Consider the following 23,400-nt stretch of genomic DNA (forward strand, 5'->3'; position numbering starts at 1 on the left):
CTTCCGCTGGAAGCTGCTGCTTCTCAGCTAAGAAACAGTAACTGATTGTATGTGTCTTCTTGAGACTTATACAGCAGGAAAAAAAAGTTTCACTTAAGCCACTTTCAGACCAATCATTAACATGAAATCCAGACTAGAGCTGTGCAAGTAACTGTTCTTGGTTGCTAGCCAAACCAGCACATTGAGGAGTGAAGGGACAACGCTTAAGGAAGAAGAGAAGTTTTTTTGGCTCATCTCAAAGCATTTTCTTCTGTTTTATCACGATAAACAAAGAAAACAAATCTTCAAAATGAATGTTGTATTGAGCCTAGAGTCATGCAATCTCATTCCAGAAGGTAATATATTTTATTTATTTGCACTGTTATTTTGAAATGATAAATCAAATCATTCTTTAAAAGATGTCAAAATGTTCACACTATTTCACCTTTTTATAAGCTGTTAAAGTATTGGACTCACTAACAGTTTTAGTTAATTCTCATCTGTAGTTCTCAAAAAAATATTTGAGTGAAACCTCATCCACGTGCAGTATCTTCTCAGCTGTTCAAATGGCATGAAAGAGAGTTGGAAAAGAGCAAGCGCAACAATGTTGGGAGGCAGCAATAGATGAAAGAGGGGATGAGACATGATAAATAGCCATTATATGGAACCACGCAAAGAAGTCATCAACAATAGAAAAGAACAGTTGTTGCTGCTCTCCACAAAGTCCACGAGCTAGAACAGAATATGATGCCAAGGTTCCTATCTCCTTTCAGGAGGAGAACCTTTCGAGTAATGATTCTCGAAAAGATGTCAGGGACTAAAAAGAAATTCACAGGTGAGGTGCACGGCTTTAAAGAGAAAGCTCTGGGAAGGCTGAGACCATAAGCCAATGCTGACAGAAAAGGATAAAGGGAACAACAGAAGTGGCATGTTCACAAGCAGGTGATGGAAGCACTATACTTCCTGAGCCTTTGAACAGATTTCAACAGGTGAAGTTTCATACTGTTTAAATCATAATAATCTAGACCTAGGCCTTATTATCCTTTTATGGATGTCTGCTCCTTACTCTTGCTTATCCTTCTTCACTGATTCACAGGTTATAAATCATTATCTCTATGTTCTGATCTGATGGTCTGGTCTTCCATTTCAGTTCTAACTAAATGATGTAGAATTATTTTCTTTAGGATCTTCCTCTATGCAAAGATTCCTTTCTGCTTATCATGGAATTTATCAATTAACTATATCATAATTTAAGTATCATATTTTAAAAATAGGAACATTATGACTTTCACCCAGAAAGGCGAAGTACCTTGTATCAATAGCTGCATATGGGCATTTACATCAATCTTTTCTAACCTAACAAAGCAAGCGCAAATCGGTTTCCGTGTGATTTATACTATTGCAGTGGTGCAAACAGGCTGAATATTTGATACAACTTGTCCCCGCGGACTTTTACAATACAGGGAGAATATGGATGACGTTATACCTAGAAGTCACATACCTGCCCATTTCACAGCATGGGAGCAGAGGACTGAGGCACAGCCAAAGGCTGATGCTCAACTGAGGAAGCCACGTTAAGTGCAGCAGCAAGTCTCACAGCAGCAACCAGTAATGGTTATATGCCTGCCTAACACTAATTCAGTGAAGGAGGAGCTTTTTCTGATACCAGCCTTTCTAACCCAGATGAGGTGAAGCATGGGCAGCTATGGTATCCATCTGCATCAGGCTGCACCCTAGCACAGTGAGAGGCTGTGCAGAGACTAATGGGCTTCACAGCAGAAAAAGAAAATACGTTGCAAGGAAATAGGATGACTCCTTCTCTCCTTTTCCTTTCCCCTTCTGACAGCTGGCAGGATCTCACTCTTCTACAAGATATTTAGTGTTGGCAAGTGGAAGGCCAAGAAGGTAGAATAGGGCCAGGCACACAGAAAACTAGGCTATTCTGGGGGGCCAAAGAGCTTACTTGAGTTGGTACCTGGATCTGCTCTGGGAGATTGATATAGAAGATATGCGCTGCCAATGCAAAGTTAAATTGCGTCACTAATTTGTCCTCTTCCTGGGTCAGCAAAACTGAGTTTTGCCTACACGCAGAGCTGGCTCTGTAAAGGAGTGCTGGTTAAAGTGACAGAAATGACTGCTATACCAGCACAGAGTACCAGAATTGTCCTTAAGCTCCACAGAGATTGCCTTAAAGTTGCTGTAAATTACATGGGGGCAACTTGGTTCTTGGACATCCTTTTGGTTCCTTGATTTCAAACACGAACAAAGCCATCACTCTCCTATAATCTCTGTTGAGGGAAGTGCAGCTTGACCTCTGTTGCAGATCCAGTCCTAGGTCACTCATGCTCAGGGCTCCCAACAGCACCAAGCAATTCTAATTGCATCTCTCAAAAGGTTCATTGTATGGTGAACATACAATGTTCACATCTTCTCTTCTGGAGAAGAGAAGATTGAGAGGGGATCTCATCAACGTGTACAAGTATCTGAAGGGGGAGTGTCAAGAGGATGAGGCCAGCCTCTTCTCCGTGGTGCCCAGCAACAGGACAAGAGGTAATGGGCAGAAACTGAACCACAGGAAGTTCCATCTGAACCTGAGAAAAAACTTCTTCACTGTGAGGGTGACTGAGCATTGGAACAGGTTGCCCAGAGAGGTGGTGGAGTCTCCTTCCCTGGAGATATTCAAAAGCCGCCTGGATGTGATCCTGGGCAATATGCTCTAGGTGACCCTGCTTGAGCAGGGAGGTTGGACTAGATGATCTCCAGAGGTCCCTTCCAACCTAAACGATTCTGTGATTCTGTAACAGGCACTGGTGAGAAGATCTGCACTGAGGAATAATCTCATTCTGAGAATCCCATTCAAACATGTCTGTAGTTACTTCTGGAACAGTATTTTTTCAGACTTAGGAAAGGTTATTTCTAGGAGAATCATTCTTCCTGAGATCAATTCATGAGCATGATCTTTAAAAGCAGCTTTTTTTATATCTTTCACATCAATCAGGAAAAATATATTCATTGCAGCACATCATTCTTCAAAACACAGCAGCACGAAAGCACTCCTTGATTTTGTGCTCTTTGTCCTGTTTTAGAGGCGTGATGGCTGTCTGAGGGCTTCCACATCTGCTGATAAAGGATTATTTCCTGAAAAGATTATACATAATGGGTTTGGATTACTATGCAACTACCAAAAAACATTCCTCATACAACTATCCTGCATCAAGAACCCAAAATAGTGGCTCTGACCTTTGACTACACAAGAGATGGAGTAGAAGTAGCAAGATGGATTGGAGTTCACAGGACTGTTCACACCCAACATCTCCAGCTTCTGATACTGGCGTTGTTTGCAGAAACCCCAGGCAAGCCAAACTGTAATCTGGGTTCCTAGACAAGTAAACAAGATTAGGAAGAAGCATAAGAAATATGTGGAAGTCATCAGGTTCAGATAAATTTGATTTAAACACAAAGAGAGCAACTTAAAGAGAACGTTGCTCTTACTTGAGGAGAGAATAATAAGGAGGCAAGGAGCTCTTGAACACTTAACTTTTCCTGCAATATTTTTTTCCAGTTAGAGAATGAGCAAACTGTCATCAGGATGAAGGAAACAAAAATCCTGTAACAGAACCTCGTACTCAGGGCTGAAACTGGCAAAAACACAGTTTCTATTAGCCTGTCTTGGGGTCCCAGTAGACTTCAATTCATTCCTCTCTGGCAAACGAGGTTTTGGGTAAGAAACAGTACCACACATGCAAACCCTGTGTCTGTTTTCAAGAGCTGAAATCACATTCCAGCAACAATAGATTCTGACCACATCAGTGAACTCCTCTCTTTTCCCTGGAAAATGGTCATTATTTAATGCCACGAAAGAGATGTTAAATCTGAAGTCACTGCATAAGACTGTTCAGCTACTACAGGGACTAGGCAATGTTATCTAAAATTTAAGCCATATTTAATACTTTGCATATTAAACACTTCCTGTCCAAAGGCTCTATAGCAAGAACATGAATTCCTCTTCTATAATTACGTATTGTGTTAACACCTTTGACTCTGAGATGAAAGCTAAGGCAGCACCTTTTGTATCAAAAGTGGAAAAGTTCAACAGGATGACTGGAGCAAATTTGCTCCCAGTCTGGGAAACTAGTGTTTAGCTCCTTTCCAAATACAGCTGACAGGTTTGACAAGTGCTCTCCAGTGAAACAGTCATAACGACAATGCTTTGGAAATATCTGGGTGGAAAATTTTCCTCTCCTTTGTGTGCCTGATGGGGTTTGGAGCACTTCAACCTTTTCCTTACTGTCTACCACCAGATTTTCTCCTCCCTCTGTCAACAGACCCACATTTTCTCTGATTCCTTTTGCTACTGCCTCCTTGTGAAATCCATCTCATTTCCCCTTATGTCCTGCACTAGTTTTTTTCTCCAGCTGAGCCTTGGACTTCCTGATCTCAACTCTACACATCTGAGCAATGTTTTTATGCTTGACCTTTGTAACTAATTCTTGTTTACACTTCTTGAATGCTCCTTTTTCTGATTTTTAATTCATCAAGAATTTACTTGCTTAGGCCTTCTACTGAATTTTCCAGTCCTCCTGCGCAACAGGACAGTTCGTTCCTGAGCTCTCAGAACATTTTCTTTAAAAATTAACCTGCTATAGTGAGGCACCTCTCCATGTTATGGCAGCTTCACAGGTGATTCTGTCTAGCAATATCCCTTCCAAACAGAGGTCTGCTCTCTTGCAGAGCAAAGTCCTAACTCCACCGCTTTCCTTCCCAGCCTTCTTCCAGCTTTTGAGCAACTCATTGCTGTAAATAATTTTAAAAAGTTGTAACTGTGGAGGAGGGGGGCATATTATGGAAACTTGAGAACAGGTTTAATTCTTCAGTATTGAAGTCATTGGATAAAGAAAGATTGGATCACAAAATCCACAAATTTTGACCAGGCCACATATGGATGCAATTTCACAAATAGATCTATTTCATGAAATATTTCTCCACTTATAGCTAACTGAAATTTCCAAACCTAAATTGTATGAAGCCTCCTTGAAGTCAGTGATAGCCAGCCTACAAGTCTTTGAGCCACACGCACACAATTCACACATACGCCTCCCGGCTTTCCTAACAAATCCCCAGAGATAAGTAGTGAATAAACTACAGCTCATCTGAATTGTTCAGACAGCTCACACACTGCCACCAAGTCTCAAGTGCTCTATATTCCTTTCCTTATCACCTGTGTAACTGCCATGTAAAGCACATGGCAGTTACACATACATGAGTCTCATACGAGATATTCATATGAGATCATGTAGCAAGAGCATAACTGGTCACAGGCCACCAAAGGAACTGCAAAGCACAGCTCTAGAACTCCCCCATGGGAGATTACATTCCTCGCTCTCCAGAAATTCATTTTAAAAGAAATTGCAGTTTCAAGTGATTTTTAAATGGCACTGCAAGAATCTTAATTTTATACTGAAGAATTTAAATGATCCCATCATCCCCATATAGTTCACGTGATACAAAAACTCACAGAGCAACTCACACTACTGTATCGTAATATGCTAATATAGTTTTTTTAAATACGGCCAAAATTCCTGCTAGTACAAAACGTGCCATAGTTTTTCCTATAAGCATAAATGACTTGCCTTGGAATCTGTCAGACGGATGTGATATGTGATATATGTGTCTTTATGCTACCGAAAGCAAAAATTGTGTTGGTACAAAATGGACTGAAGAGGTATTCTGTATGTACTACATGGGGGATGATAGATTATAGTCCCTGCTATCCACAAAGCAGTCACTTACACTACTGAAAAACCTTGGAAATTTATGCAAATAGACCAATGTATTGGTGTTGGTTTTCCAAATATTTTTAACATATTTATCTGCCTTAGATTGGTACTTAAAATTGTAAAAGATTCTGGAAACAAGAGTTTTTAAGAGGATGCATTTAGTCTATTGCAATAGCAAATGAACCATGAAGTTTTTATCTGGGTAGGAACAACCAAAGAAAAAGGACCAGGGAACTGACTTTACTGCCTTCCTTTATTATACGCCAAGCTAACAAAATACTGGAGATGAAACAGTTAAAGGAGCAAGGTGGAGCACAGTAGAGAGTGAGCATGGCAGGCATCACACCCACCTGGGTTGCTGGAAAGGTCTGACTGGGTTCTAAAACATATGTTAAAAAAATGTGTAAGATATGAAACAGTCCTGAAAGCCTCACCTATGAGCCCTTTCTTTGTGTTATAGGACACAGTGTTTTAAACAGATGTATGCTTTGAATGGCTATATAGACAACAGCCTGGAGACACGATAAATGCAACACGTACAACATAGGAGGAGAACCCTTTGATACCTAAAAACGTCTTCAGAAAAGTCTTGTATCCGAGAGACGCAAAGGGCAACGGAATATGGCAGTTGGTTTTGCCATTTCATTAGGCTGAAAAAATGCTTTATTTGGATGTTCCTGCACTACATTAGTTTCTCAGAAAGATGCTTCAACACTAGCTTTCTTTCCAAGAAATTATCAGGCCACCTTCCTAATGAAAAAGCGGTCACTGCCCTTAACTGCTCCTCATGATCAGCAGCTGCTTACCATCACCTCCCTGCCAGAGGTGTAACAGTTCAGGCACCATAATTAATTTCAGGGAAAACAAGTTAACCTGCGCTCGCTTCTGCCAGGAGGATGATGTTAGGGTGAACTCCTATGAACCAGAGCCAGCAGTGAAGCCTTCATTCCATCAGCGGAGCAGTAACGAGCACCCAGGCCTGTTACACCTTTCTTCACAAGAGACCTATCCGGAGGTGACCCTCTATCAAAGCTCTGAGTCCCCACCGCAATCTGCAGCCGGCGAAGGGCCTCCCTCTCGGCCCATGTTGCTTTAATTGCCTCCTGCAGACTTTTGCCTTTCACTCTTCTCACGGCAGACTCTGGCTTGCGTAGAACAGCAGCTGCCTGCTAGACCCTGCAGGTGGCAGTAGGAAACGCTGCAAACTTCTTTATGAAAAGAGGGACTAACAAATTTCAGAGGAGTAATTACGCCCCAAAACTTTTCCATAGAGATTCTGGCAACAATTGTCTTCGTTCCTTGTTCCCGTTAAATGTCTATCTGATGCCTTCTTTCATTCCTAGCTGCATCCTCAGATCTGCACATGTTACCTATTGACCAATACCGTTTTCTAAAACTTCCCAATGACACCTATCAATCAATTTCAACCTAACAGTCAATGGCCTAATGAGTAGAGTCTAAGTAACAGCTAAGTAGGAAAAGTTACACCACAGAATTTAATAATGGTTTTAATTCGAAAGGTGTAAAGGAGACAGAAGAATAATCCACTGTGGACAGGCAGGAGAAGAATAAATTAAATAGCAGGAAGCGTTGCCTTTATCATATTTGCACAGAAAAAAATATTTTTGACAGAAAAAAGTCAAATGAGCCCCATGACTGGGGCCATTTAAAACCATGTTTGGTCTAATCAGTTTGGAAATGCAGTGGAAATACCAACTTCATCTAAGAGGGCAACTATTTTCTAGGTGCCTGGTAGGATACCGTCACTGCTCAAAAGCAAACTTCATAACGATGTCTAGTATCATCCGCATCACTCTTGCAGTATCTTTTACAACTGAAAACTACCTGATATATGGGAGAATGGATTTTGACTTAAGCTTCCAATAGGCTTCATAATCATTATTTTGAAACTGCATGACAATTTTCATTCATTGCAAAGAATTCTCCTGCAGAACAGGCATTCCCTGAATATACTCGACACTTTTAGTCCTTTCCCTAATTACACTGTTATTGATCCTGATATCCCTCAGAGCTCACAATTTATGATGCCATATAACTTAAAAGACTTTTCATATTTAGTTTTTACTGCTTAAAGACGTTGTTGTTAAATACATTTTCCTACGTTGTTATAACTCTTCCTGCCTTTATTTAGTACCTTTCATTCAAACAAAGATGTAACTACTTTAAATTGACTAAGCTCCACAACGCTCCCAAAAGTTTCGTTTTATGAATATTTTACAATAAGTAAGTTGGAGCACCACAAGACAAGTTAATTTGCCACAAGTTCGTACATTAAGCTATCTCAGAGCTAAGGAAAGAATCAAAACCTGTTGATTCACCAAATTCGGGGTCAGGTGGAAAGAATTTTTTTTTTCTGTGTCTAATTAGCCACTACCTTTCATCTTTTTCTGCACTGTAGGATATGTCTGTTTCTTAGTATCATCTAGAGGATTAAAATATTTTGTTTGTGCAGAGGTCTAGGTCATCCACAGTGTTCTTGATCTTCCCTCTTCTTGTGACACATCATTTGGCTTTTGGTCTTCTAAAAGAGATCTGAAGTTTGTTATGGAGTACTTGAAAGAAGTACTTCCTAGAGCTTTGTAGGCCACCACAGACACTATGTATGAAGTACAGGCAACTCCTAAATTTGTTATCTGCTGCATGATTTCCCATGATTTCAGGAGACTTCACGGTTAAGGTGGTTCCCTCCAGTTCTACGCTTCTGTAACTCTCACCTCTCCACAGTGTGTAGACAAAGCTCCTACTCCAAGATCCGAATTAATTTAGGCATTCTGTTCATTCCATCCCAGAAAGCCTCTTAGTACATTCTTAGCATTAAGTATGTTCTTAAGTCCTGCTGGTTTCAATGTGATCTGAGTTTGCATCAGAGAAAAAACATTTATTTGAGTCTGTCCTTAATTCACATGGATTTTTTTGAACAAGAGCCAAAGCTCTTCCTATAAAATTAATGCCCTTTTTTTAGTTATGCGTTGCTTTTTCCATCCTGTTCTATCCATGGAATGAGTTAATGCCACTTCCAAAATGTAAAATTAATTAATGGAGGTAGGAAGTGTAAGATTAAGATGTTATGTTCAGGAAGTATATGCTGTTCCTTCTCACATCTGTTTTCACTCTATCTTCTGCATTTGAATTTCTTCCCAAATGATCAAACGCTGTCATCTACTCTGAGGCCATAAGCCATTATTGCTGTTGTAAGAGTTTGTATGACATCGCATGTTTCTGCCTGTTCTTCTCACTTATGGCTGGCGTGCCTTTCTCCTCTGCTGTAGATAGGACCACCGTACCACTGCTGTTGCGAAAGGCCTCCTCATTAATGATCCCCGCTATTCCAAATCACATTTGCTTTTGCACTTTTTATTGAAATGCCCACATGCAAAAACAGACTTTCACTCTATTTATAAAATGGTCTATAATCCAAACCCTTCTTAGGAGTCTTCTTGAAAAGTCCTTCCTGACTTCCTTTCTGAAGTCCCCTCTTTGTTATGTTTATAAGAAATTAACTACATCTGTGTGGGGAGAAGACAGAACTTTGTAATCATTATTCAAAGCAATGAAGCTGTGCAATAACAAAACTGTTCCCAAATGATTTAACATTTTACTTCCTTCCTTGCCCTTCTTAGTTCAGCTCTATTATCCTCTCCTTCCCTTTTGGTTCTATCATTTATCTTACTTTCACTGTCATATTCTGTTTTAAATTAAATAGTGAACACTTAGTGCAAAGATTTGCTATGAATTTTTGCAAGTCACAGCACATGGATCCAGATACTGATACTGTCCAGAAAACAGACTGCAGTCAAAGCCGTAAATCACTTAGCATCGGTTACTATATAGAGCGTGCCTCTGATCTTCCCAAAGGCTATGACTGTACCACTTCCCTGTGCATTCACACAAATTTAGTAAGACAGAAAGGCAAAAGCAAATCTCAGTCTTCATTCGAAAGCATTTACCTGGTGCACTTTTTCCATAAAATTATAAATTACTTTAACTGAAGTGGTCATGATGCCAAACAGGAACAAGCATACCACCTTCACTTCTGCAACAGATGACTTTCAGTACTGACAAGAGTTGCCTATTTTATATTCAGGTTTTAAATGGGTAGGATTAAAACCAGGGTTACATGTAGGATTAGTATCTGTTGTGATGAAAGCGATGAGTTAGGCTAAGGCAGACATTCAGAAAGGGATGCCAGAATAAAGCGATCATTGCTGCCACTATAGGTCATCAGGATACATTTCTGGCTTAATAAATGTGGAGGTCGTTAAGTTAGATTAAGGACTGTGCAGTGCGCTGACTGTGAGCCTATTCCAGAAGACTTGCTCTGGCAACTACTTACATCTTGGTTTTGAGCAAATAGAGGTCTGTGGAATAAATTTTAGACCGGAATCAGAGCAAAGTTTAGTGGTAAAGAAAAATCAAATTAAAAAAAAAAAAAAGCTTAGCTCCAGAGCAGGCTGCAGGGTTGTGTGTTGTGCTAGAAATCTCTATTACAGCAGACAATGTCTACGCTTTGAGTATGTTAAGGTCATTGTGCTTTCGGCTTATGTTAGGATCACGTCTAAGGTTAGAAGTCTGGCTGGCAGGACCCGTTTTTAGCCAGGACTGGTGAACATCCATTCTCGTATTATGCAAAAATGACTCAACTCAGCCGGTGCAGAGCATTCCCTCCCACGCACAACTCTCAGGATTTGACAACGCTGCTGAATCCACCTGTCCCCGCTTACAGGCCGGGTTACACGGCGCTATCATGCCGCTCACTGGAAACGGCCGCTGCCGGTCAGGGCAGCCACCAACCTGCCACCGGCGCCTGGACATGCTCCTTCACGCTTGGGGGCTTGGGGGGGGGGGGGAGGAGAGGGGAGCGGCAGGTTTCGGCAGAGGGGGGCTCTGAGGCCCTGCACCCCCGCACGAAGCCCAGGGGCGAGGGCGCCAGGGCCGAGCCGAGCCGGGCGGCGGCGGCGGCCCGCGGCTCCTCCCGCCGCCCGCGGGCACCGCCCGCCCCGCGCCGGGCGGGATGCGAGGCGCTCGCAGGCGCCTCTGTTCCGCCTTGCTCGTCGCTTACGGCCTCTTCTCCCTCTACGCGGCCTACAGCCTCTTCCTCCGGCCCCGCCGCCCGGCGCGCAGGGACCGCCGCGGCCCGCGAGGTGAGAGCGGCGGCCGGCTGCGCTCCGAGCCGCCCCTCCGCCGGCGGCCGGGCCTGGCGGGCGGCGGTGCGCGGCGGGGGGAGGTCGCTGCGCGCTGCAGGGGTCTCGGCGCCCCTCGCTCGGCCGCCGGGGCCGCGCTGCGTGCGGGGAAGGCCGGGCCAGGGCGCCTTCGGGGGCCGCTTCCGCCGGGGCGGGCGGGGGCCGGGGGCAGCCCCTGGCCGGGGCCGAGGCGTCGGAGCCGCCCGCCGCTGCGAGGCCTCGCTGGCGACGGCCATTTCCTTGGTGGCTTGTGCGAGGCCGGAAGGCGCCGCGGTGATGGCGGAGGGGGTCGGCGGCCGGCGCGGCGCCGCTTGCTCCCTCTCTAATCGCACCAGGTGCCGGCACTCTTCCCGGGGGCCTTTCCCAGTGTAAGGTTTATTCACGTCGCGGGTCCATCCCGAGCGAGCCAAGGCGCTTGAAGGTTGCCGACGGGAATAAAGCAGCAGTAGCTTGGGAATCGCGGCCCCCAGTCCCGCAGAGCAGCTCTTGCGCGTCCCACCCCTCCGAGATAACAACTCCGCTTTTTCACGGGGTCAGCTAGCTCATGTGGCCTGAACGGAGGGGCTTTGCAAACCTGGGGGGAGGAGGAGGAGGAGGGGGGGGTCGCGTCAGTTATATCTGCGTGTTGCGTGCACACAGAACATGTCCGCTTGGGCGGTGAGGAGTGGAACCCTTGGGAAGCCGAGGAGAGAAGCGAGCAGGCCGCCGCTCAGCAGAGGCGTGCGGCTGACCTCCGAGCGCTAACACGCGGGAGACCTCCCCTAGAGCCAGCCGCTCGCAGAGTGCAGATCTGGGGCAAAGCAGCGGTGGGTAAGCGCGTGCGATTGCGTTTCTAGTAGTCGCTTAACCTTTCTGATACGTTAACGGTGCTCCGTTTTTTCTTTCTTTAAGTTACTGTCATTTGTATATGATTAAATAACGTGGGTATCTGCAAATGGGTGGTAGCTTATGCAAAATCCTGTTAACACCAACGTAACAATAGTTAGGCGCTAGCTCTTAGTTGTTTTAAAGACTTTTTTTTTTGACATTTGGCACAAACGGCAGACAAACGCTGTTACTTTTTTAATTGAATCTAGCTCATAATCTGACATGAACGACAGCCACCTTGCTTGCCTAAAACAAAGAATATCTTTTTTCTGTCGCGTTTACACTTTGTGAAAGAAAGCATTGTATGGTGAGGAGTAAGGCATTTTGTGTACTGTAGTACAGCTACCACTGATAAACAGGGGGCTCGAGCTCCTCTTGACCTCTGACAACCGCTGACGACACTTCATTGTACTTACGTCAGCTTTTTTGAAAATGTACAGTTTTCAGCTTCAGTTGAACTTTTACGTGGCATTATAGAACACAGGGGTATGTTATGTGCTGCTGCATTCCATCATAACAATTTGAGGTATTTCACAAAAGCTTACGAAGAATTACATTTATCCTTAAAGTGCTGATTAATATTTGTTAATTTTTAAAGTGTTAGATGCACCAGAAAGAGGTGCTAACAGAAACGGTAGTGTGATATGTCTTCATACTGACTCTCTTGACTGCCAAAGAATCTTTTTAAATGCCCTGCTGTGTGAAAATACCATCTTAACTAATTCCAAATCACATGGAATTTGGGGAGCAAAGCCCATGTTACATAGAAAGCTCTGACATTTCTTTAGCAAATTCTTATGTTGTTACATGCATTTTTATCTCCCAGAAAAAATGATTTGCAGGAACTGCGGAGTAGGTAAAACATGTGCATTCAAATTCTCCATCGTATCTTCATCATTTGTGTAGGTCTTTACCTTTGGCAACATATTTTTGAAGGGCTCCTTGAGCCAGCTGATATAACTGCACAGTGGAGAGAAGGAAGCCAAAAGGCAGGAAAAACGCATTTCAGGTACTAGCTGCATGATAACAACTTAATTTGTGCTAACTTCAACAATCTGTATGTTGGAAACTTAAAAAGTGTGAGAAGATGCAGAGGTACATTGTTTTGTCCGTCTCCTCAAAATTGCAATTATTTTAATACTATCAGTTGCAAATACCTTAATTTTATAGTGTTTTGATTACCAAGGAGCTTTTTCTTAGTTTTAACCTCAACTAGGACACTAGCTCCTATAAAACATAAAGTTTAAATCAGGTACTAACATAGCAGACTTCAAAATTTGACAGGCTGGTAAGAACTTTTTGTGCAAAGTATAGAAAACATGCAAATTTATCTGCCTTTTTAAGAATTAGTCCTTAGAAATTAAATAGCTGAAGTTCTACTTTCTGGTCAAACCAGAAAAGTTATTTTGTAGTTTTTTGTGAGGAAGAGCTAGCATATGAATTTGGCTGCTTACTGATAAGAAACTTATTTTCTGGAATTGTTGACCTCTTTATTGTCTGACAGAGTCGCAGAATATTTGGGGTTGAAAGGGACCTCTGGAGATCATCTGGTCCAACCCACCTCCTCAGACAGGTTCAGCAAGAGCAGCTTGTCTAGGACCATGTCCAGTCAGGTTTTGGATATTCCTAGAGATGGAGACTCAACAACCTCCGGTGTCCAGCCACCCTCAGAGTGAAGAAGTGTTTTTTTATGTTCAGATGGAGTTTCCTGTATATCAGTTTGTGCCCGCTGCCTCTTGTCCTGTCACTGGGTGCTGCTGAGAAGAGTCTCACTTCATCTGTACGCACTTTGCATCCTTCTCTCCTGTCACACAGGAGGATATCATAGAGCAGGGAAGAGTCAGCCTTCATACCATTTAGTAGTGGCATTCCTAAATTTCTGTGCTTCTGACAGTCACACTCTTCATATTTTAACACTCATTGCTACCTTCCCCCAATCCCTGTCCCTGATAGCCCCAGTTGTTCAGCAGTTTTCTTCTGTGCCATTCTCCTGTTGCCTTTATGCAAATTACGACCATCTAGATTCATGGCAGATCACGGAGTGAAAGCATATCAGTCAGCAGACAAAGTAAACTAACAAAGATTTCATTAGCTGCCAAAGGATTTCCCAAAGAACCTAATCTTCACCTGAATCCTCCAAACTCAAGGCAGCCTGCATCCCACATCCTCCTGCATAGTTTTCCTACGCCTTGAATCAGCATCCCACTTTTTAGTCCCAGCACTATGTAAGCACAGAAAACCATACCTACTTTCCAGCAGTGATTGCACCTCATATTTTTGCTGCACTTGTCCCCTGTACAACTCCATGGTCCTTAACACAGACACAGCAGTTTGCTTGATCTGTGATCCACGGGCCTACTGTAGGTAGTACACTGGGTCACCGACAGGACCGTAGAGCAGTTGAAGAGCGTGTGGAAGCCCTTGCACTCCAAAAGCCCTGCAAGAAGTCATGAACCTGAGTTGTACCTAGCACCATGAACAGAAGACATAAGCAAGTGTATAGTTGAGGAGCCACTTCAGCTGCCTGTGTGGTGCCTAGGGCAAGTTAAACGCATACGTGAGCTCAAGCTGCTCACAAACCTTGCACGTAGCAACAAGGTTCTTTGGTGAGTGTTCTCGCTATCTGCCTATTGAAGCTGTCCCATCAAGTAGCAAACAGTGACAGCTTCCACATGGCCGGTGAGAAAAGGGAGTTGGAGTTTTATCTAATGGTTAAGGCATTCACCTGAAAAAAGGAAACGTTTATTCTCGTCTCTTTTCCCAGGGTGAACAGAACAGGTATGAGAACATAAAAAGTACCCTGCCAGTTCAGACCAGTGGTCAGTCTAGTAAAGACTTACCTTACAGTGGTGGTGGGAGATGCTGTTTAGGGAGATGATGTGAAGCTGCCGCTGTCTGCAGTCCTTCCTCATCTTCCTCCAGTTTTTGTGTTAGGGATGCTGAGAGTTAACATGCCTGCTTATTCCCATTAGTGTCTATAGGCGTATTTCTCATAAATTTGTCTAGTCCTTTTCTGAAACTGCTGTCACTATCTTCCCTCATAACATCCTTTGTCAGCAACCTGCAGGTGTTCATGCTCTGCTGTATAAAAATGCTTCATCAGTTTTAAACCAATCTCCTACTAGTTTCTCTCCTGCTAGAACTCTCCTTAATTCTTGTAACGCAGGATTTGGTGAATGGCAATTCTCTGTTTACCCTATCCATCCAGTCTTCTCTAAAATGGAAGAGTCTCTGCCTGTAAACTCTTTCCTCCTAAGACTGCTTCTCCATCTCCTCAGTCATTTTAGTTGCCCTGCTCTATTTATTTCCTTGCTCCATTTTGTCATTCTTGAGATGAGGAGGCTGGTTAATACGCAGTAATCAAGATGTGGCATCAAAAGAAAGCTTACTTTTTGTCTTCAGCACTCTTCCCGATAATGCCCAGCACTAGTTGGCTTTTCAGCTGTTGCTGTACAATGAGTGAGTGATTTCAGACTTAATGATGTTAATGATGACTTCTCCATTTGATATAATACTTCTTGTATTACATTGTTTCTTGCTGCAGAGAATGAGTTGGGTATGGGAGTCTTCTCTGCTATGCCTTTGTTGTCTCCGAGTATCTTTTTTATGCCTTTGTCTTCCAGTGGTCCCACGAATTCTGTAACTGTCTTCCTGTTTTTGATATATTGAAAGAGCTATTACCTATCAGCTTATGCATCCTTTTACAAGGCAGTTTTCAAATTGCTTTTTAAACTTAATTTTCTGTTTACATTTGATCTGCCATGTTTTATGAGCTTTCCTGTCCTTATTTGGGCTAGCTTTTTTTTTTTTTTTTTTAATGTTGACCTTTTCCCTTTAACAGCCTCCCTGACTTTTCTGTTAAGCCACTTGGGGTTCTTACTGCATTGCATTTTCTTTTTAACTTGTGGCACATGGTTTACCTGGGCTTCTTATACAGTATTTTGTAAGCAGCTTGTAAGCTGCTTACAAGCTTCTTGTTGTTTAGACTACTCTTCTTAAGGGTTTTTTTCTTTGTTGTTTCATTTTTACATAGTTCCTTTATTTGATACTGAATATCTCTGTGCTGGATTTATTTGGTATGCTCTCTCCTGCTACAGTATTAAACTTAATCATATTGTGATTGCTGTTTCAGAGTGGGCTGTGTGACTAATACCTTTTTAAGTAGGTCTAGATATTGCTGAAGACCCAGTCCAGAATAGCATCTTTTCATGTAAGTTCTAAGAGCAGGAAGGAGAAGCAAGGACTTTCTAGGAAGCAGTCATTCACTGAGTACAAAAACGTAATCTCTACCCCTCATCCTGCTGAGGCATTGATCCAATCTATGTATGAGTAGTGGATATCTCTTAGTACTACTGCCTGTCTTAATTTTGCAGCTTCTCTGATCTCCCTCACATCTCCTGATCACTATTGTTTTTATGATTGGGAGTTAACAGCACAACCTTAATGCTATGTTTCTTTCTGTGAGAGTATGGGATTCTCGTAGTGCTTCTTTCTTCCCCGATGTAGTTTTATGCTGTTGAACTTCATATTTTCCTTCACAAGGGGCCACTGCTTCCCCTTCTGTACTTCTCTACATCGTGTTATATCTGTACAGTTGGTGGCATTGCAATGCTTTGTTCATTGATTTAAACCCTTTATCCCCGGGTCTCTTTTTACAAGGTGATTGTTGGATAGAATATATATCCTATTGATAGAATATATATCCTATTGATTGCTTTAGGAGTTGTGATGCTCAAAGTGATATCTCTTAAGAATCTGGTAATGAGGATGTGCTGATGAGGGTGTTGGTGTCCTTGTGCCCAATGGAGTATTTTCACATCATATGTTAACCTTTGAGTTCAAGCCTTGACCTGACTTACGTTTAAATTACTAAAAATCTTGGGCCCAAATCAAAGGTCTCGTGAGTCTTGTTTCTACAATGCTCCCACTGAGCCAGGAGCATGTCAGGCTTAGCTCAGAATACGCTTGCATAAGGCTAATCTGTTTCAGATAGCCTCACTGGAGTAGCTTCTGTTGCTTTTCTGTGAATTTTCTTTTCTTCATCAGGCACATTTATCTTTGAACTGAAACTAGCTGTCAACCTAAGCACTTCATGGGTTAATTTAGAATGAGCATGAGTTTTAAGTTTAACTGGTAGTTGAAAGCCCGTAGTAATGCAGAAGACCTCAAAAACTAACACTTTATGGATTCCTGAAAAAAAGGTGTGCAGTTTTTCCCCCTCCGCTCTTTTTTCCTAAGCTGTGTAATCGCTAACGCTTTGAGTTCAGTCAGTAGTCTTAGCACAGCAGTTAGCTAAAGCAGGAGCTGGCAAACATTGATTACTTCATGACAGTACATCAATTGCATTTGTCAGATACCTATGAATGATCAGTGGTATAAGGATTTTGTTAGATGACTGAAATTCCTCTGTTAGAGTAGAGTGTGCAAGATCTAGAAATGCGGTTTTATACCAAAAATGTTTGTGCTGTCAAAGCCTGGAGTTTGACCCAGGTTATAGAAGCAACAAAAGTTTACCTTTAGATGAATACCTCTGTATTAACAGATTCTACTCTGGAATCGGATTACTCAGTCTGTTTGGTCTAACCCTGACTTACCCATAATTACACAAAAGATCTGTAGTACACCAGACCATCCAAACAACTGTTTCTCTTAAGAGTGTCTCTTAATATACTGTTACAGGTTTGGGGTGGGGCTTCTCTCTTGTTCTTATACAGTATTTGTTGGTTATTTCTGGAAAGAATACAAAGTTTGTCATTTCACGAATAACAAAGGACATCCTTTTTTAAGTCGATTGATTTATCTAGATTTTAATGTTTGAATATAGTATTAGTTCTGATTTATTGACAAATTACCTATTTCCATTTTAGTCTATATCTCCTCAATTTTCAGAATAAGGCCTAAGGCACATTTTATTCCTGTATTATAGCTGTAGATGTTAACAACAGAAATTGTTACACAGTTGCACAGTTACATTACAGTATATTGCATTTACTTTATAGAAGAAAAAGTCCCTAGAGTACAGACTGTGCACTAAAGATATTTAGAGGATTAGGTAGCGTTGATAATTTGTCTTAAAAGTGTTTGGTCTTTGTATTTTGGTTTTCACAGCTTCATCACTGGTCCATCTGTAGTTCCTGGATACTTCTCGGTAGAAGCTGATAATGTTGTGCTAGTTCTGAATGGAAGAGAAAAAGCAAAGATCGCTTATGCCACTCAGTGGTTGCATTACGCACAAACTTTAATTCAAACTCACAAGATACAGCATGTTGCTGTTGTGCTGCTTGGAAATGAGCAGTGCAACAATGAATGGATTCAACCATACCTGAAAAGACACGGAGGATTTGTAAATCTGCTCTTTGTAACGTATGACTATACGTTGGTAAATGAAGAAGATATTTTCCAGTGGCCTTTAGGAGTAGCTACGTAAGTGCTGTAGACATGAATATATATATATTATTATATACATACATACATACATATATATATATATAAAGACTTGTTAAGAATGCATGAGGAATAATAAATACTTCTGAATGTTACTGCACTGTCCAAAATGATTATACTAACTAAATTGTGGAACGTAATTCTGTTTGATTTTCTAAATCAGACATTAGAATCTTTAGAAATTATGTTTTGAAATTAAATAAATGAAAAAGAATGCCAGGTTTTAAGGAGCTCTATAAAAAGTGAACTTTTGTCTAGTAGTATTTTTTGTTTGTTTATTTTTTCATCAGTAGATCTGTTCTTGACATTTATTGTAACTGCTGATGTAACATAGGGTTTTAAAAGATTGGTATATAATCAAGTTCCAACTAGTGCTTGTTTAGGACAGGGAAGGGGTAGTACTGGTGATATATTCTTGCTTTTTTTCCTTTCTCTTGTGGCTCATAAAAAGAAATTGGCTGTACCTCCCTTCTGTAATTGGTATACTCCAGTATCTCAGAAAGGTGCAAGTCTCTAGTAACCTAAGCTGGTTTAGCTGCTTCCTCACAAAATTTTTTTGCAACGCTTAGTACTCAGGCTAATTATGTGGAGTAGAAACAGGTTTAGTTCAGTTAGGTGTATCTTTTCCCAAGTTTACCCTTCTTTAACAAGGTTATTCCAGTTGCAGTATTTTAGCTACTCGTAATGGTAACAAAAGATGGAAAGAATGCAGGATTGTTTTCATATCTTGTATTGAATTTGAATTTCCTACCTTGTATTGTGCTAGCTTGCAAGCTCTGTGGAGCTGTATGGTTGTGGTTGGTTGCACTGATGATATGATATTGATTTTTCATTCAGTTTGATCCGTGCAGGTTGCAAAAAGGGATTCTCTTTAGGCCAAATTGTTCACTCAGCAGCACTTTATCCTAAAACTGGGCTACCATTTCCTAATACGTTTCCCACAATTAGTTAAATATGTTCATCTGCTTTATGAGAGAGAAAATATTGCAGATTTTGACTGATTTTTATACATAGATTAAATTTGCTCTATATCATTAAAATACAGTAAAATTGGATTCTTGATAGTGTCAGAGAATTAATGTTCTTGAAGTTTCTAAGCAAAAGTAGTTGATTTTTGAGGTGTCAAGATTAAGATGAGATTTGGATAACAAAGCAACAATGGTTACGGTTACAGTAGTAGACCGAGGTGTATGACTGCATGGAGAAAGGTATCAGAATGGGGCTTTGCAGCTGTTGATGTAAAAGCTGTAGAAGTCGTGTGAATGGGCCATGTTTCCAAATAAAGAGAGAAAAGAAAGATGCAGTATGCTGCAAAAATATTTGGTATGAAGAAAAGTGGTTCTCTGAGAACAGGAGAATTAACATTCCCAATTCTCCTCTTTGTCTGAAAGGATTGTTCATCCAGATTTGGAGAGATGAAGAAAGTGAATGTGTCTCCAGGACTGTTCAAGTTGATTAAGAAATGAATGTGAGATAAAATGAAATAGAGACTAGCTTTGAAACCAGTAAAGAATGAACCAGGTTACAGTTTTCTTATTTCCAAAAAAAAAAAAAAAAGAAGGAGAAACAACAGGGAAATAGTACAGTGATCCACTGAAATAACGAAACTAGAAGGAATATCTGTCTTAATTTGAGAATGTGAAGGAGAAAAATAAAAGACTTTTTACCGTTCACCTGTTCCAGAAAAAATACTAAATAAACTTTATGTAATGAAGAAGTTTGTACCAGCTCCTCAGCTGAAGCAGTGTTTCACTAGCTGTCAAGTTAACTAAAATTAGTGATTTAGGAGTAGCCAAGGGATTAGATTAATGTAGTCCACAGAGATGAAAGTGAAGTATTCCTTTGAGAGTGTAGCAATGGTATTTTCAACTGATAAGCATATTCAGAGATTCAGGTAGCTGAGATAATGTTGACTCCATAATAGCCATTAACCTCATCAAAAGCCATTTCAATCAAAAATAGTATTTACATTGTGAAAAGCTGCTTTTGAAAAAATGCATTTTTTCAGGACGTTTTCTAACATATATACATAATTTTTCCGATGCTAAGAGGAAACATAGTCTGGAATGTCCGAAGAGAGCAAGGGCCACAAATAAATAAAGATCAGCATTTAGGTGAGGACGTTTACAGGTTTGCTTGCAGGTCCGTCTGTAGTTACAGATTTGGAATGGTAATAAAACATTTTTAAATATAAAATCTGCTACAGAAAACATGAAATGGTGCAAAATGTTTTTTTCTCTGACATAAAACACATCATTATCTCATGTGTGTGTTCTTATTACAGCTACAGAAATTTCCCAGTTGTAGAACCCAGCTGGTCTATGCTGCACGATCCAAGATTATATCTGTGTAACTTTTTAGGAACAGTTTATAAGAACTCTTCTCGGGAAACCCTACTGGAAATTCTGAAACAGGATGGGTTAGATAAACTTTGTTGGATTGCAGCCAGAGAACAGTAAGAGCTTTGATTTACTTCATGAAAATACTCTAACTTTCTGTCCTCGTTCATTGTTACTAACCTTTTCTTCAGGGTTAAAAAACAGTACAAATAAAGATAACCAGTCATAAATGAAACAAAGAGAACATTGCCAAGTCTTTTCCTGTAGGTCGCCAGTAACTTAACAGCTTTAATGTTGCAATATCGTACATAAAGTGTAATTTTAAATACATAGAAAACAATCCTATGTATTCTTACTATATATAAGGACAGTCATTTTGTTCTTAGGCACATTTGATTATGGTGGGACGAAAAATAGTTGTCTTAACACCTTGTACACATTAATATCCTACCAGAAGAAGAAAAGACAACTGTGTTTTGTTGAGTTAGTTCTATATGAAAGAGTGGATTTAATCTTTTGTTTCAAGTAAGTAGACAGATCTTTTGACTAATAGGAGTAGGGTTCTGATTGTAGGTATTAATTTTCCCAAGCAACACCTGTAAAATGTGTGGTAATAGGCACAGTAGTGCTTAAGAAGATATTGGCTGTCCTGACAAAGAATCTCACATTGTATCTGTGGCATAAACTGTTTCACAAAAGTTCCAAGACACTCTAGGCAGACTGGTGGGGTTAACAGATTGCTTTTCATCATGATTTTTGAAGAGTAAACCTCTACTGATTTAAAAATTTGAGGCAAAAAAGTTTCACTGAAAAGTCCATCAAATGTCTCCCGACACATCTGTTTCGGAACTCTGCTGTGAAGTAAGTTGGTACGTGCTTCATGTGAGTAATACAAGAGACTAAATTGAAGTTTCAGTTTGTCTATTATACTTCTAAGTACTAATAATTTCTTAAAAGGACCATATCTAAAATATGTTATAATCTCTTCTTAATAGTGATTTTTCTATATTTTAGAAGGCTATCTTAAGAATATTTAGGTTTAAAAATACAAGCCTATTGATTCTGTAGGTGTACATGTAAAATGTTTACATCCACATTTTCAGAAATTTGAAAAATATTTGAAATTGTAGCATATTTCTCCCTTTCTTTGTAATGCATTTATGCCTGTTGAAAAATGTTAATTTCCAACTCCCTTATTTTCTTAGATGGCAGCCTCAAGAAACAAATGAAAGTTTCAGAAACTATCAAGATGCTTTGCTGCAGAGTGATCTGACATTGTGCCCAGTGGGAATAAACACAGAATGCTATAGAATATACGAAGCTTGTTCATATGGGTCTCTGCCAGTTGTAGAAGATGTGATGACACCAGGTGATTGTGGAAATTCATCAGTGTATCACAGTGCTCCATTGCAATTACTAAAGACCATGGGGGCTCCATTTATCTTTATTAAAAACTGGAAAGAGCTTCCTGCTATTCTAGAGAAAGAAAAAAAAAAGAGCTTACAAGAAAAGATTCAGAGGAGAAAAAAGCTGATAGAGTGGTATCGAAACTTCAAAGCATGGATGAGACAGAAATTCATTAATACTTTGGAAAATTCATTTTTACCCGGTGATACAGGATAAATTGCTCCTTTTGCAAATCTAAAATAGATTGAAAGCTTAATTTCCATTAACCTTCCAATGAAGCTTTTATACAAAAAAAGAAATCTCACAAGGCATTCCTTTTGATGTCAGCAGAGTTGCGCTGGTTTAGCCAAGAGCCGAGTGTGCCCTCTGTCCTTAACCATTTTCAGAGGGGATGTTGACTTAGAAGGGTAGTAGTCTGCAAGGATGACAACAGTGATATTATTACTAATTTTACAATTGCCATGTTGGCTCTTGACTTGCTAAAAAATTTTTAAGAGAATATTTTTGAGCATGTGAACTTGTTAAATCCAACAAGAGAACAACATTTGTGTTTGAAACAGAAGCATGAAAGCCGAACGGTACAGAATAATGTATTATGAAGACATAAAAAGTATGGTTATTGCAAATTTACCGGGTTTAGCACAATCCTTAAAGTATACCCAAATAAGCATTTGTTTTGAAAATTTGTACTATTTTTTCGATTGACATGTTTCATTTCCAAGAAAGTAGTCATAAAGCTAATTAAACACTCTGTGTGGAATAAAATGTATATTTCAAGGTAAAAACAGATAATTCTTTCTTAAAAACATTTCATAGCGGTATGTTTTTCCTTTAATATCAATTATCAAAATATCTTCCTTTCCTTTCTGTTTAATTTCAGGATGTATCTTTCTGAAGTTATTTTGAGGGAGCATTCATTACCTGCAGTTAACAGCTCTTATGTTCTGAATAGTAGGCCTTAAACGTGAACCTGCATGTAACTTACCTCCTTCTCAAAATCTGCTGAACTGTCACCTCCAAAGGAGGGTAGAAGTATAGTATTACATGTTACGGTACTACGTGTATAACAGTTTGAACGCTTTTCTTAAATGCGGCCAAAGGAATCTATTATTCTTGTACATCAGAAATGCATATGTGCTGTTGTCTTTTCAGTGAGTTAGGCCAAGGTGCTTTACTGCACACACAACTTTGGCATACCGAAAGTGGTAGAGCAGCCAATGTTCTCTGGCTTTGAATATCAGTGTGCCATATGGGTTTATACTGACATGTGGATTCAAAAGCCTGTGCAACTCTACTGCTAACTAATATTCATTATTGTAACGATACCGTCTAGTTCTGGAATATGTATCATACAGGGGGATTGATGTGGTATTTTTCAGTTTTCTT

At 40.5% G+C, this 23,400-nt stretch overlaps 1 protein-coding gene across 2 annotated transcripts; it reads left to right on the forward strand.

Annotated features, from left to right (window-relative positions):
- The first annotated feature begins 10,722 nt into the window (after positions 1–10,722).
- On the forward strand, positions 10,723–22,806 carry RXYLT1 (ribitol xylosyltransferase 1). Of its 2 annotated transcripts, XM_068934425.1 has the most exons (7): positions 10,753–10,918; positions 11,597–11,767; positions 12,731–12,833; positions 13,329–13,496; positions 17,933–18,247; positions 20,553–20,723; positions 21,813–22,806. In XM_068934425.1, the coding sequence occupies exons 1-7, from the start codon at positions 10,789–10,791 to the stop codon at positions 22,228–22,230; spliced, it is 1,476 nt and encodes a 491-aa protein (XP_068790526.1). In that variant the 5' UTR covers positions 10,753–10,788; the 3' UTR covers positions 22,231–22,806. The 2 variants fall into 2 exon arrangements, with proteins under 2 accessions (XP_068790534.1, XP_068790526.1); XM_068934433.1 differs by lacking the exon at positions 13,329–13,496 and having other exon boundaries at positions 10,723–10,918; positions 21,813–22,783.
- The last annotated feature ends 594 nt before the right edge of the window (positions 22,807–23,400 follow it).

This window comes from Struthio camelus, chromosome 1, assembly GCF_040807025.1.
Source record: "Struthio camelus isolate bStrCam1 chromosome 1, bStrCam1.hap1, whole genome shotgun sequence".
NCBI lineage: Eukaryota > Metazoa > Chordata > Aves > Struthioniformes > Struthionidae > Struthio > Struthio camelus.